Source organism: Juglans microcarpa x Juglans regia, chromosome 7S (genome assembly GCF_004785595.1).
Source record: "Juglans microcarpa x Juglans regia isolate MS1-56 chromosome 7S, Jm3101_v1.0, whole genome shotgun sequence".
NCBI classification, from domain to species: domain Eukaryota; kingdom Viridiplantae; phylum Streptophyta; class Magnoliopsida; order Fagales; family Juglandaceae; genus Juglans; species Juglans microcarpa x Juglans regia.
In genome coordinates this window covers 16,433,314-16,446,561 of record NC_054607.1, presented here as the reverse complement: position 1 = coordinate 16,446,561, position 13,248 = coordinate 16,433,314, and the positions used below count along the sequence as shown (strand labels likewise).

Genomic DNA, 13,248 nt, shown 5'->3' with positions numbered 1-13,248 from the left:
TTTAGATGAAGATTGATAGTTTTAATAGTTTGATGCGCAAATGAAAAAAAATTACTTCTATATTTAGTTTTAAAAAAAATTCAATTTAAGTTTTTTAAACACCAAAACAAATTTCCAATTCTCTTAAGAGAATATAAAAACCAAATAATTCTTAAAAAAACATATCTTAACATTTTTATTTAAACAAATTTTTAATTCTCATTTTAAAAAATCTTGATATAGAATTTATTTTTTTAAAATTTAGGTGTGGTTTGAAAGATGAGATAAGATGAGATGATTTCAAATGAAAGTTGAATAAAATATTGTTAGAATATTATTTTTTAATATTATCATTATTTAAAAATTTAAAAAAGTTAAATTATTTATTATATTTTATATAAAAATTTAAAAAAATTATAATAATAAAATAAAATACTTTCATTATCCAATCCGGATTTAACGTAGAATATATATTAAAATTCTTCGATCTTTTAAGAGAAATGGATACATGAATTGAGGGCACAATTGCTTTTAAGACATCAACGGATCAATTATATTCTTAAGATCGGACGGTGATCAGAGAGCTTCGTTCCGAAAACTCGTTCCCAGGGACCATTTATAATCCCTATCCGATAATTCTATACACCTAGCACACTGCTTCATTTTCAGGCGCTCTCGCTCTCTCCACTTGAATCTGCAATCGCTTGGTAGGGGAATCTTTTTCTTAGTTTCGGATCTGTTCGAGATTTCTGTAAGTTTTCTGGTTGCTGCTATGTAGTCTACATTTTAGTCATTTTTTAGATACATTTTCCTTCAATATTCTTTACTGGAAATCCATGGACGATCGGATACTCCATCTTGCTCGTCATTCTAACATTCTGATCCCTTCCATTTCATGTGCATGTCTTGAGAAGTGAACGGTGATGTAATTTTTGAAATTAGCGTTTATTTTTAGTTTGCTTTGAATGTTGCCAACTACCTCAAATTTTGGGTGTGCAATTTGGGGTTGGGTGAGGGGTTGTTTTGTATGCTGTACACGCTCTTTGATTTTAGGAAGGAGAAGAGTGCTGGGAATAAAGCACCAATCCTTGACACGAGGTTCCGTTTGTTGCAGGACATGATTTCTAATCCTTTTTCAGAAACTTTTCCTGCTTATTTTATTATAATCTTTTGGGGTAAATCTATGATATTTCTTTTTTCTTTTTTGTATTGAAGCTTTGGGAAAGTATACGAACCTGAATTATTGGTTTTATATTGAGAAAATACTTTGGAGAAACATATTTATTGGAAATAAATAGAAGGAGAAATGACTGTAGTTTTTGCCAAAAGTCATTAATGCTTTATTCATATAGTTTTTCTTTTTATATTTAAGAAAAGGCGCTCTTTTGAAACAAAGTATTTTCAGTTAAGAAATGAAGACGCTCTTTTGAAACAAAGTAAGGTACTTGCATAAGTAATCCATTCTTTTAAACAAAATAAGTCACTTGGTTTTAGTAATTTGTTTCCATTATTTTTCATAATATGTGTTACAATAAAATATACCACATACGTGAAATTAATTCAATGTCTTTATACATTTGGTATGTGTGTGTTTATGATATATATACTTAAATTTCTATTGGTAGGGAAAAGTACACTTACTTTCTCAAACTACCTCCTCTTTTGCACTATGACCACTAAACTATTAAACTTGTCACTTTATCTCTTGAACTACAACACCTTTTGCAATTTTTCCTTTCCTTTAAGATCTAACCGTTAAATTTGTTATAGGTGATCTTTTTTTGTCCATTTTAATTTTAGATCATTTAAGTAATTGAAGTCTTTTTGATATTCTATTTTATGAAAAAGCAGAAAAGGTGCAGCAAGACACCTGACTATCTAGGAGAAAAAGATAGAAGAAGATCATATTAGTTTATCCCGTTAGTCTATAGAAGTGGTGTAACACTCTGTTCCCGTATGATAGATATGTTACTAACATTCATAACATAATATCCGGTAAAGAGATTCATATCCTGAAATACCTCATTTATTGAAAAGCATCAAAATATTAAAATTGAACTGAGCATAACTATTTTTGAAACATGAAACTGAAAACAGAAAGTAAAAACATAAACTAAACTAATTTTTGTGTAAATAACACTTATTCCTTTTTAAGTCTTTACACTAGATCTATTCCTGGCCCTCCAGCTTTGCATCCTAATACTCATCATCTGTGACAGTTAAGCATAGAAGAAAATAGAGAAACAAACAAAAATGAGTCGAATACTCAATAAATAACACATCATACCGTAAAATACATCTTAGCCTAGCATAGACTTAATTTTTGAAACTCTTCATAACATACGTACATCATCACAGATCACAATCATACCGTATACATAACTTAATTTAACATAGGCTTAATTTCTGAAAACTTTACATACATACATATATCGTCACCGATTCACATAGCATATCTATTCATCATTAACATGAGCAGAATCATACATAATCATGGCAAACATGTAACGTGAATGCATAAATGACTGACTTCATGCATTTTCTAACAACCATACATGACTTGTTTATCTTATCTTTCACTTATCATATGGTGACCCATGCTTGAGTCCGTGACACCGCATAACTTAACTGGTGGTGAATACTCTTAAATTTGTGTTGCCCTTAACATATGGTGAACCACGCTTAAGTCCGTGGCACCACTTGTCATACTGGTGGTGAACACACTTAGGTCTGTGTCACCCTTAACATAACTCGTGATGAACACGCTTAGGTCCGTGTCACCCTTAACATAACTTGGGATGAACACGCTTAGGTCCGCGTCATCCTTAACATAACTTGCGATGAACACGCTTAGGTCCGCGTCATCCTTAAACATAACTTGTGATGAACACACTTTGGTCCGTATCATCCTTGTCATAACTTATGAGCACGCTTAGGTCCGTGTCATCCTTGACATAACTTGTGATGAATGCACTTAGGTCCGTGTCATCCTTATCATAACTTGTGATGAACACGCTTAGGTCCGTGTCATCCTTATTATAACTTATGATGAACACACTTAGGTCTATGTCATCCTTAACATCTTATCTTTCTTAATGCATGAGAAGTTTGTTGGACTTCATAAACTTTTCTAGCATGGCATATACTTGTACATAGCATGACATAACATGACATGACATAATGTGATCTGAACATAAACATTCCATGGCATACATGATATGAGAACTACATGAACATTACATGACTTATATGATCTAAATACTTCATGACATTACATTGTATGGCATACACGTGATTTTCATGACATATCATCCATCAAATCGTGATCCATAATAGCATAACATACATACGGTCACTTACATGCATATCATTATAATTCATTGAAGATCATGAAAGGGATCTAACCTTGACTTAGCTCATAGTGTAGCTTAGACAAACATCATTTTTTCATATACAATTAGAACATTTAAAGTACTACACATGCAATTATATGATCATACTAATTACCTCTTAGTGCCACTTCCTGATTCCCACTTTGTATCGTGTTTACCTATACGAGGTACAAGACGTTACTAATTTCCTAGAAAAGCGTGTCGTAATACTCTACGTATAATAGAATTTAACTAAAATAATAGGCTCCATAGTATACTTTAAAAATATACTTTAAAATCCCTTAAATACTTTTATAAAGATTGTGTCTTTGGGTTCATAATTATTCATATAAAACTTTGGGCTAGCTTAAATTCCAGCCCAGCCCTAATTGAGAAAACAGTCCATTTAAAGTCATTAGAATAGTTTCTGGTCCATATTAATTTAAAAACACAAGTCCATTTAAAAAATAAGCCCAGCCCTCGTTTGTCTTAAGAAGGCACTTGGCGGAATGGGCTTAGGGCCCAAAGGTCCATTATGAATTAAAAAGGGTGGCTGCCCTTCTGGAAACACACGAGACCAACACAACTGAAGGGAATTTGCCGTGTGATAACAGTGGACTCACCGAGAAATGGAGCTGATGTGCGGCAGCTCTGGGTGGCTGGGATGGACTAGCGACGCAACTGGTGTCTCTGGGCAGTGGTGCGACACCGAGAGAGGAAGAGAGAGTTAGAGAGAGAGGATCTGCTAAACTGAGAACTAAAAATCACGGGCGTCGAGGGCTTACCAGAAGGAAGTGGGTTCACCTAGGTTGGGCTGGTCGGTGATTTCTGGCTCCGAGAATGGTACTCCGAAGTTCCTTGAGGTGGTTGGCGACGGCTGCACAAGCACACGGCCAAAGAGTCATTGCCAATAAAGAGGGAGAGAGAAATCGACGGGTTGGGCTTAAACGGCGATGGTGCACGTCGAGGTAGGGGAAAAGTTCACCGTCAGCAGCTTTTGTTCTAGTTTCCGGCGAGGTGGCTGACTTGGTTGAGGGAGGTGAATTCTCGATTTGTAGAAGCTGTGGCTATGTGAATAAGGTTTCTTGTGTTTATTTCTGGAGGTCTCGGGGTGGGTTTTATAAGCAAGGAGAAGGAGTATCGCGGATCACAAGGAGATTGGATAGAGTTTGGAGTTGGGAGTTCGGTTTCCCATTAGGAAACTTATTCAACTAGAAGATAAACACTGAGGCTTACGGGTGAAGATAGTGGAAGAAACTCACCCATTCTAATAAAATCACTATTTTAAAACGGATCTTAAATTTAGTAATAGTAATAATAATTAAAATTACACTTTTGGGGTCTGGATGTTACAAGTGGCCCAAAGGAAAAATTCTATTTATATTAAAACATTTTGAGCTCATCCAGCGTCTGTTTGTGGTCCTCAAAGATTTTATTGCTCCTTTCTTCTAAATACACCAAATGAGGCAAATACAAACCATGTCCACACTGTTTTGATTTGCGTGCTACCACTTGACCTCCTATAGGAATAGAAAAGATGCAAAATTCTTCTGGGTGTTACCCAAGCCACTCCAATGGCTCCAATGCACTTGCAGTCTCACAATGAAGTAAAAGATGATCAACAAACTTTCCACTTCTCTTACACAGCATCAATCAATTACTTAATTGTATCTTAAATTTCCATGGTAGGAATCTTTTCCTAAAGAATTCATTAAGCAATAAACGAAACTTTCAATGGGACCTTTGTCTGTCAATATTCTTCCAAGAAAATGCTTGTTAGAGCACTCCAAATGGATTCTTCATCCTATCCTTTAAAATACATCACAAAAACTCACTTTTTCTATTTTACATACTGACTTTTACAATATACCATATATCAACTTAGCTATTTTTTCTTCATATCATTTAAATATTATACTTTTTAATCTTTTTTATTCATTTCAAATATTTTCTTTAACTACCAATGATATCTTCATATATTTTTATCTTCGCAATATCTCCTCATATACAATGTCATATAATTATGTTCTATTTTAAATTAATCTAAATGTAAAGCTAAACCAAAATATAAATTAATTTAAAAAATAAAAAGAAGAGATTATATAATGAAAATATTCGCAAAGTATATTATGATAATATCTATTCTCGATAATTGTAAAAAAATATTCTTAAGATATTCTTCGGTATATTCCGTGAATATTTATTTTCGATAATTGTGAAAGAATATTCTTAAGATATTCTTCGGTATATTCCGTGAATAGCCATTTTCGATAATTGTGAAAGAATATTCTTAGTATATTCTTTATTATATTATGAGAATATATCTTTGGTTTTCTCAAAACTTCAACTATAAATAACACCATTTCTTCATAAAGATAGAAAGCAGAACTATATAGAAAGAAGAACTAGAAGAATTGTATAAAGAAATAGAAATGAAGATGTTGGTGAAGCTTTATGAAGAAATGGTGTTATTTATAGTTGAAGTTTTGAGAAAATCAAAGGTATATTTTTATAATATTCTTTCACAATTATCGAAAATGGATATTTTTTCACAAAAATCAAAAATGGTAATTAAAGAATATAATGAAGAATATTTTTTCACAATTATAAAAAATGGATATTCATGGAATATACCGAAGAATATCTTAAGAATATTCTTTTACAACTATCGAGAATGGATATTCTCATAATATACTTTGTGAATATTTTTCATTTTATAATCTCTTCTTTTTATTTTTTGAATTAATTTATATTTTGGTTTAGCTTATAAATTTGGATTAATTTAAAATAGAACATAATTATTTGACATTGTATATGTGGAGATATTGCGAATATCAAAAGATATGAAGATATCATTGGCAGTTAGAGCAAATATTTGAAATGAATAAAAAAATTAAAAAGTATAATATTTAAATGATATGAAGAAAAAATAGATAAGCTGATGTATGGTATATGGTAAAAGTCAGTATGTAAAATAGAAAAAATGGGTTTTGGTGATGTATTTTAAAGGATAGGATGAAAAATCCATTGGGAGTGCTCTAACGGGTTCCCTGTAGCAGAATGTAAAGTGTCTTTAAAATAAAAGATCCCATGGAGGACATTTTTGAGAGCATTTCTTTATATTTTAAAGAAAAATGTATTATAGAGCATCCATTGGGAGTGCTCTTAACATAAGGAATAAATATATTAGAGAAATAATGAAGATTAAGCATTCCTCTTCTCAATCTAGTGGAATACAACAGATTAAAAAAAACACTAACCTCCCAATCTTCATTCACTCTGATAAAGTTTTTATTCCTTTGTGCCAATTACTAGAAAAATCTCGAAATTGTTTACCACAAAAGCATTATTGGCAAGAGTAACACGGTACTCATCATGGAAAACTTCTTTAAGCGCCCTATGAACACACCACAAATCATGCTAGAATCTGATCCTAGATCCAACTCCCACCTCAAATTGGATCTTGTTCCTTGTAATGAACTTCCACAAAATACCTTCCTCGTATCAAGGACGTTCATCCACAAGGAAGTTCATGACTTCCTAGTAATGGAATAATAAAGGTATTTTGTGGATCAACTTCCTTGTATATATTATTCCAAAGGGCTAATAAAGGTATTTTGTGGCTTCAAGATGAAGCCATCTAACCCATCCCCTTCCTGAATGTGGAGGGTTTAAGTTAAGGAGAGATTTCTTGTATAACTAGATTCTCATGCATACATGACTGCTCTTGTATATCTCCCGTGTACTTGAGTTCTTTCCTATTCTGGTTATCAATGAAGTTTTTGTGTACTGATAAAAAAAAAAAAAAGTTGACGAGGTACTTGTTTGTCCCCTATGGGTCTAGTGAGCCTCCATTGTACCCAAAAGTACAAAAAAAAAAACGTGACACTAATATCAAAAGCTTCTTTATCATCTTGTCCTCAATTAAGCATGCTTTATGACTTGAGAAGAAAGAAGACCTGTAGACTATAGGACTTCTTGTTTGAATAGTATATGTTGGACACTGGCCTAATGAATTTTGGCTTTAAGTTGATGTAATATTGAAAATTGCATTGTTTATGTTGAATATGTTGTGATCATAATGCTAAAACTTTCAAAAAGTAATAAAAGTCAAATGTGCAGTTTAATCACAATTGTGCAACAATAGAGAAAGATATACAAGACTCTGGTTTTGTTGTATCGTATGAGTCTCCAAATGAAGTTGTGTTGGATTTCTTTAATTTATCACCCATTATCTCATTTATAGGAAAATAGTCAAATTGCAATGGCGATGAGGATGGCTGCAAGATTTGTATCTCGGAGGTTCTCAAGTGGTGGAAAAATTCTTAGCGAGGAGGAAAAAGCTGCAGAAAATGTTTACATTAAGGTAATTTTCAAAGTCCCATATTTTATCGTGCTTTTCCTTTTGGCATTATTTTGTTGCCTTGGTGCTGCGAGACATGGATTTTTTTTTTGTCAGATTAAGTATTTTCTTTCTGGTTTCATTGTATATTGATATACACTTTCATTTTGCCTCCCTGATGCTATTTTCTTAATAATTTGAATATTTTTATTTGAATATCTCAGATTACCCAAGCTCAATGTCTAGGATGTGTGTGTGTGTGTGTGTGTGTATATATATATATATATATATATATATATGGGATTTGCCTTTTAAATTTGTTGGATGCCTTTGTAGGATCAGTCTGGTGAAGGATGTCTTGGTTTATTAAACCCAGAAAAAGAAGTGGGGAATTGATTATGGTTGAGGATTCAGCTGAACCCTGTGTGGACAATTTTTTTTTTGATAAGTAATCAATAATATATTAATAGAGATAGGCAAAACCCAAGTACACAAGATGGTATACAAGAGATAAGACCTATCTAGGTTGAAGTAAGGGAAACTAAAAAGTCATGAAAATTCAGGCCATTAAAATCTAAAGCAATGGCCCATAGAAGTAAAGTACTGAAAAATAGAGTTCTAAGTTCCTCCGGAGACCGCTCGTCTTCGAAAGTCCAATCATTGCGCACTTGCCATATACACCACATAATACAGATCGGAATTATTTTCTACACCGCCTTGATTTGTTGAACTCCTCTTGGAAGTATCCAGCTGGCCAATAGATCTACCACAGATGCAGGCATGACAAAGGATAACTCTATCCGGCTAAAGACTTCCACCCACAAAGCTCTAGCTGTCTTGCAATGTAGCAAGAGGTGTTTCACTGTCTCGCCAGATCTCTTGCACATGCAACCCATGTTTTGAATACCGTACTGGTTAAGGCACTGGAACGAAATATTTTGGTACCGGTACCGTTTCGGGATAGTTGATATATGAATAAATTATATATAACAATTATATTCTAAAATAATAGTTTATATATGAATAAATTATATATAAATACATACATATATATAAATTATAAATAGTCTAGTCTAAATTGGGGGTCAAAAAATGAACTTGTAGTTTGAAAAAATGGAAAAAAAAAAAAAAATGAAGGCCGAAATATCGGCCGGTACAGGCCGAAATTTAGGCCGAAACAGCCGGTACCGGCCGGTATTTAAGCTAGTACGAAATACAGGTAGTATCTGTACTGACCACTGGGCCGGTATGGCAAATATCGGCCGTACCGGCCGGTACGAAACGATTTTTAAAACTTTGCATGCAACACCAGTCTAGTATAGCTATCCTGTGTGGACAATTGGTTCAGACTAGGGGCAATTTAGAATATATAACGGGGTCTGTTAGAAATTTGAAGTTTTGTCTAGAAGACTCTCTCTCTCTCTCTCTCTCTATATATATATATATTAGACTAAGCCACTTGTTCTATTTCTTATTGATCTTAACACTTGGATCTTAACCAAGGGTGTAAATTGTCAAAATTTGGTAGTTTGGGGTACCAATTAGCAACTTTGGTAGTTTAGGGGTGCAAATTGGAAAACTGATATTTTAGGGGTGCAAATTGTTACTTTCGCATAAAGTTGTCAAGAAATAACAAGTCCAGTATGCAAGGGGATCTTGGTAAATATTGCTAGCTTCAAGCACAGAGATATTAAAACTGTCAATAAATATTTCTAGCTTTCAAACTCTGAAATCAGACGTCCAGCATGCAGGGGAAGATGGTTATTTTTTTTACGTCTATAAGAAATTAAAAATTGATGTCTCATTACAGTTATGGAGCTCAGAGATAGACTTGATGATCAAAGAGTATTGATAATACTTTGTATAATATTATCTGCACTTGAGCTGGCCTTCATTATCTGTACTGAAAAATTTTAACCCATGCTATTGCATCATATAGAGCATGAAAAAAAAAAAAAAAAAATCTAAAATCATCCTAATTTGATTAACTTTTTGTCTGTATAATATTCACAATCTAAAACCATTACACGAGATAGAGAATGTTGAACTTTTGACCAGCACGTGTCATGTCTCCTGCTGGAACTTTTCAGTGGCATCTTGGTGATGGACCCTTGGTACAATTCTGTCCATGCTAATGAGCTGTAGCTCAAAAGGCACTACTCCGATTTTAAGTCGAATGCAGGGTGAGATTGTGAATTCAAAATTCATTGGGTGCATGTATAAATAATTCTTTGACATTTTCTTACACGAGGTATCTGAATATATCTATTGATTGCAATGGACAATCTGCTTATTAATCATGCCTGTAGTGCTTTTGTGTAGCTTTCTTAATAGATCTTGTGTAATGGTGTAGAAACTTGAGCAAGAGAAGCTGGAAAAGCTTGCCAGGAAGGTACGAGGAGATTCTTTTTTTTTTTTCTTTTTGTCTGTCTTCGTAGACATTCATCGTCTCATTAGCTACGCCATTTGGTTTACCGTGTATTGCTTGCACTCTGAGATGCTCTGCTCCAAAACTTCATTCTCGTTTGTTTTCACAAATCTTTTCATCTCATCTAATCTAATCATTACAACTTTTTCAAATTTTCATACAAAATAAAATAAACAATTAAACTTTTTCAAATTCTAAAATAAAAATAATATTAAGAAAATATATTCTAACAATATTTTATTCAATTTTTAACTTTAATCTTAAATCATCTGCGAAAACAAACGAGGCCGCATTTTGACTCAAGGATTGTGGTACTAAACATGTATTTATTCTCTCTGTTGGAACTTTTTGTTGGATAAGATCCTTGCACAGTTATCCTTGGATGTAGTAAAATTGCTGATGAGTTGAATATTCTCAGGGCCCAAAACCAGAAGAAAAACCTGCCACAAGTTCAGGAGGAGGATCAGTCACTGATGCCAAACCTACCAGCTCTTCCTCATCCTCAACATCTGGAGTATCAAATGACAAGTACCGGAACTATGCAGTTTTAGCTGGAACTATCACTATTCTTGCTTCTGTTGGATGGTACCTCAAAGGTAGTGAAAAGAAGCCCGAAGTCCAGGACTGAGAGAGGTTAATGTGCTTTCTTTTAATATGAACAGTCAAAAAGAGTTGACAGAGGAAGAAGTATTACTTTTACTCTTCTAAATCATTTGTTTCAGTCAAATAAAATACATCACTTCACTATGCTCCAACTCTTTACCATTTGTTGCACATTCTTTCATAATTTTTGATAGTTTGGCAACGGGTTTCCCTTGTCCCTATTCTGGAATATGTTATCTTCTCAAATCAATGACGTGGGGTGGCTAGTGTTAAAATAAACTTATTATAAAATAGAAACGAATTTTTGATGTACCTTTTAAAACATTTTCCAACACAAAGTAAAAATATTAAAAATAAAGAAAAATGTTAGAAAATAAAATAAAAAATAAAAAAAGGAAGAAGGGCCTGGGAAAGGCCCACCAACGGGTCGCCAACGGCCTCTCAACAGTTAACCCTTCCTTTTTAAAAAAGAAAAATCATGACCACATATGACCACCATGGTATGGATTCATGACCATATGTGACAATCCAAAAGATCTAATAATGTGTACCAATAAGTGGGCCACCACAATCACTAAAAAGTGCCAATAGGCCGATAAAGTAATTTAATCCAAAAGAAAAGGCGGCAATAAATGTAATATCACGCCTTACTAGGAGTGTAATCTAGGGGTGATACCCGCCCCCTACGGGGCGGGGCCACCCCTCCCCCGCCCCGCACCCCCGCATATGCGGGGGTGGGGAATTTCTCCCCGGACCCCGCCCCCGCATGGCGGGGGAGGGGTCCCCCGTCCGTTGGGCCGGGTGCAGGGGTGGACCCCCACCCGTCCGCACCCCCCGCCCCCATACTGGGCCTTCGGCCCAGTACATTTTTCTGGGCCCTAATTGGCCCAGAATCGGTTTTTGGGCCACTTTGGGCCCAGAATTCGTTTTTGGGCCATTTGAGCCCATTATTTAGATTAAAAAGTATATAGATTTAAAAACAGGAAAAAAATATATATATAAGGGATATATAGAATTATACATTGAACTATTACGTTATTAACTAATTAAGTAGTAATCATCACTAAGGCAGTAAGGCACTATGCTAAAATATTTTGTTCACAATTATACAAATTAAGAGAACTAATAAACTATTACACTATTACAAACTCCTCTAAAAGAAATAAATATTACAAATTATACAATTAACTATTGTAGCAACATTACAATTAATTATAAATTAATAAAATCATAATTTTTCAATTTGATCAATTTGATTTTGGGGTGGAGCCGTAGCGGTGAGTTCACTGAGTGGTGAGTTATGTCGATTGCTGTGAGACTGAAAATCAAGATCATAAAAGTCAATAAGTTATAAAACCTGAAATATTAATAAGTTAAAAATAAAACAAATTAGAATTAAAAAGTTATAAAGATGAAACAAAATTTTAAATGCAAAAAACAATTATGGAAGAAATTGTGCAAACCATGACAATGGTGGGTCCAATACAAAGTCATACTGCATCGGAGGTAGCCGTAGACGTCGTCTCATGTATCACTATAAGTATTAAATTTGAAATCAAATTAATGAATACCAATTAAATGAAAATAAATAAATTAAAATAAGAAATTATAAAATGAAATTAAAATAAATACCAGATCCAAACTGATCATCACTATCCTCCTCGACGTCGGCCTTCTCATACTCAAGAACATCCGGAACATGAATTGGAGTTCCCTTGATCCAATTCTGCGTGCAAATCAAAACCTCCACAGTGGCAGGAGCTAATGAACTCCGAAATGAATCTAATACACGTCCTCCCGTGCTAAAGGCCGACTCTGAGGCTACTGTGCTAACAGGGATGGCCAAAAGTGTGCGGGCTATCTCTCCAAGGATGGGATACTTCACGGCATTCACCTTCCACTAACTTAATATATCAAAATCTCGTGAAAATGGTAGAATCTCTGCTGCTAAGTATCTGTCTATCTCTGGCTGAGCCTCTATAGAACTCCGAAGGAAGGGGGTCTGCTCATACCTCTCACCCCACTCCAATCTACGTCTTTTCCCAACCTCGACTTCAGGAAACTGTGAGCTTGAGGCTGAGGGGGTAGGTGTAGGTGCCACAATATTACCACCCCGCAGGGTGGAAAACTCATCAAATAATCTAGTAAGGGTTTCCCGAACCCTTGCTGCAATAAGCTCTGCTCATACTTGCCCGTACGCAAGGCCCAATCCAAATATCATGCCATCCAACTTATACCTCGGGTCAAAGACGACAGCTACATATAACAAAATATTAGCCTTCGTTAAATCTCCCCAATACTTGTCGTACTTTGTCCTCATAATCAATGACATCTCCCGCATCCTAATGTGACCACTCGCGACCATGTCATCTAATTCTTCTTTTACCCTACATATTTGCTGACATACAATATTGGATGTAGGGTACAAAGTTCCAGATAGCCTCATGGTGACATCGTAAAAAAGCCTCAAAAACTCTACAAAATTAGTTACAATTTCCCAATCATCATCTACGGGTTTCCCCAAT

The 13,248-nt window shown here is 34.5% G+C and overlaps 1 protein-coding gene across 2 annotated transcripts; it reads left to right on the top strand.

Annotated features, from left to right (window-relative positions):
• Positions 1–534: 534 nt before the first annotated feature.
• On the top strand, positions 535–10,862 carry LOC121240737 (uncharacterized protein At2g27730, mitochondrial). Of its 2 annotated transcripts, none has more exons than XM_041138270.1 (4): positions 535–686; positions 7,597–7,716; positions 10,046–10,084; positions 10,539–10,862. In XM_041138270.1, the coding sequence occupies exons 2-4, from the start codon at positions 7,615–7,617 to the stop codon at positions 10,746–10,748; spliced, it is 351 nt and encodes a 116-aa protein (XP_040994204.1). In that variant the 5' UTR covers positions 535–686; positions 7,597–7,614; the 3' UTR covers positions 10,749–10,862. The 2 variants fall into 2 exon arrangements, with proteins under 2 accessions (XP_040994204.1, XP_040994203.1); XM_041138269.1 differs by having other exon boundaries at positions 577–730.
• Positions 10,863–13,248: the final 2,386 nt, after the last annotated feature.

Excerpts from the sequence above, each read along its gene's own strand:
- LOC121240737 (XM_041138270.1), top strand. The coding sequence starts at position 7,615 with ATGGCGATGAGGATGGCTGCAAGATTTGTATCTCGGAGGTTCTCAAGT. Across the intron at positions 7,717-10,045 it reads CAGAAAATGTTTACATTAAG|AAACTTGAGCAAGAGAAGCT; the intron begins GTAATTTTCAAA and ends GTAATGGTGTAG. Across the intron at positions 10,085-10,538 it reads TGGAAAAGCTTGCCAGGAAG|GGCCCAAAACCAGAAGAAAA; the intron begins GTACGAGGAGAT and ends GAATATTCTCAG.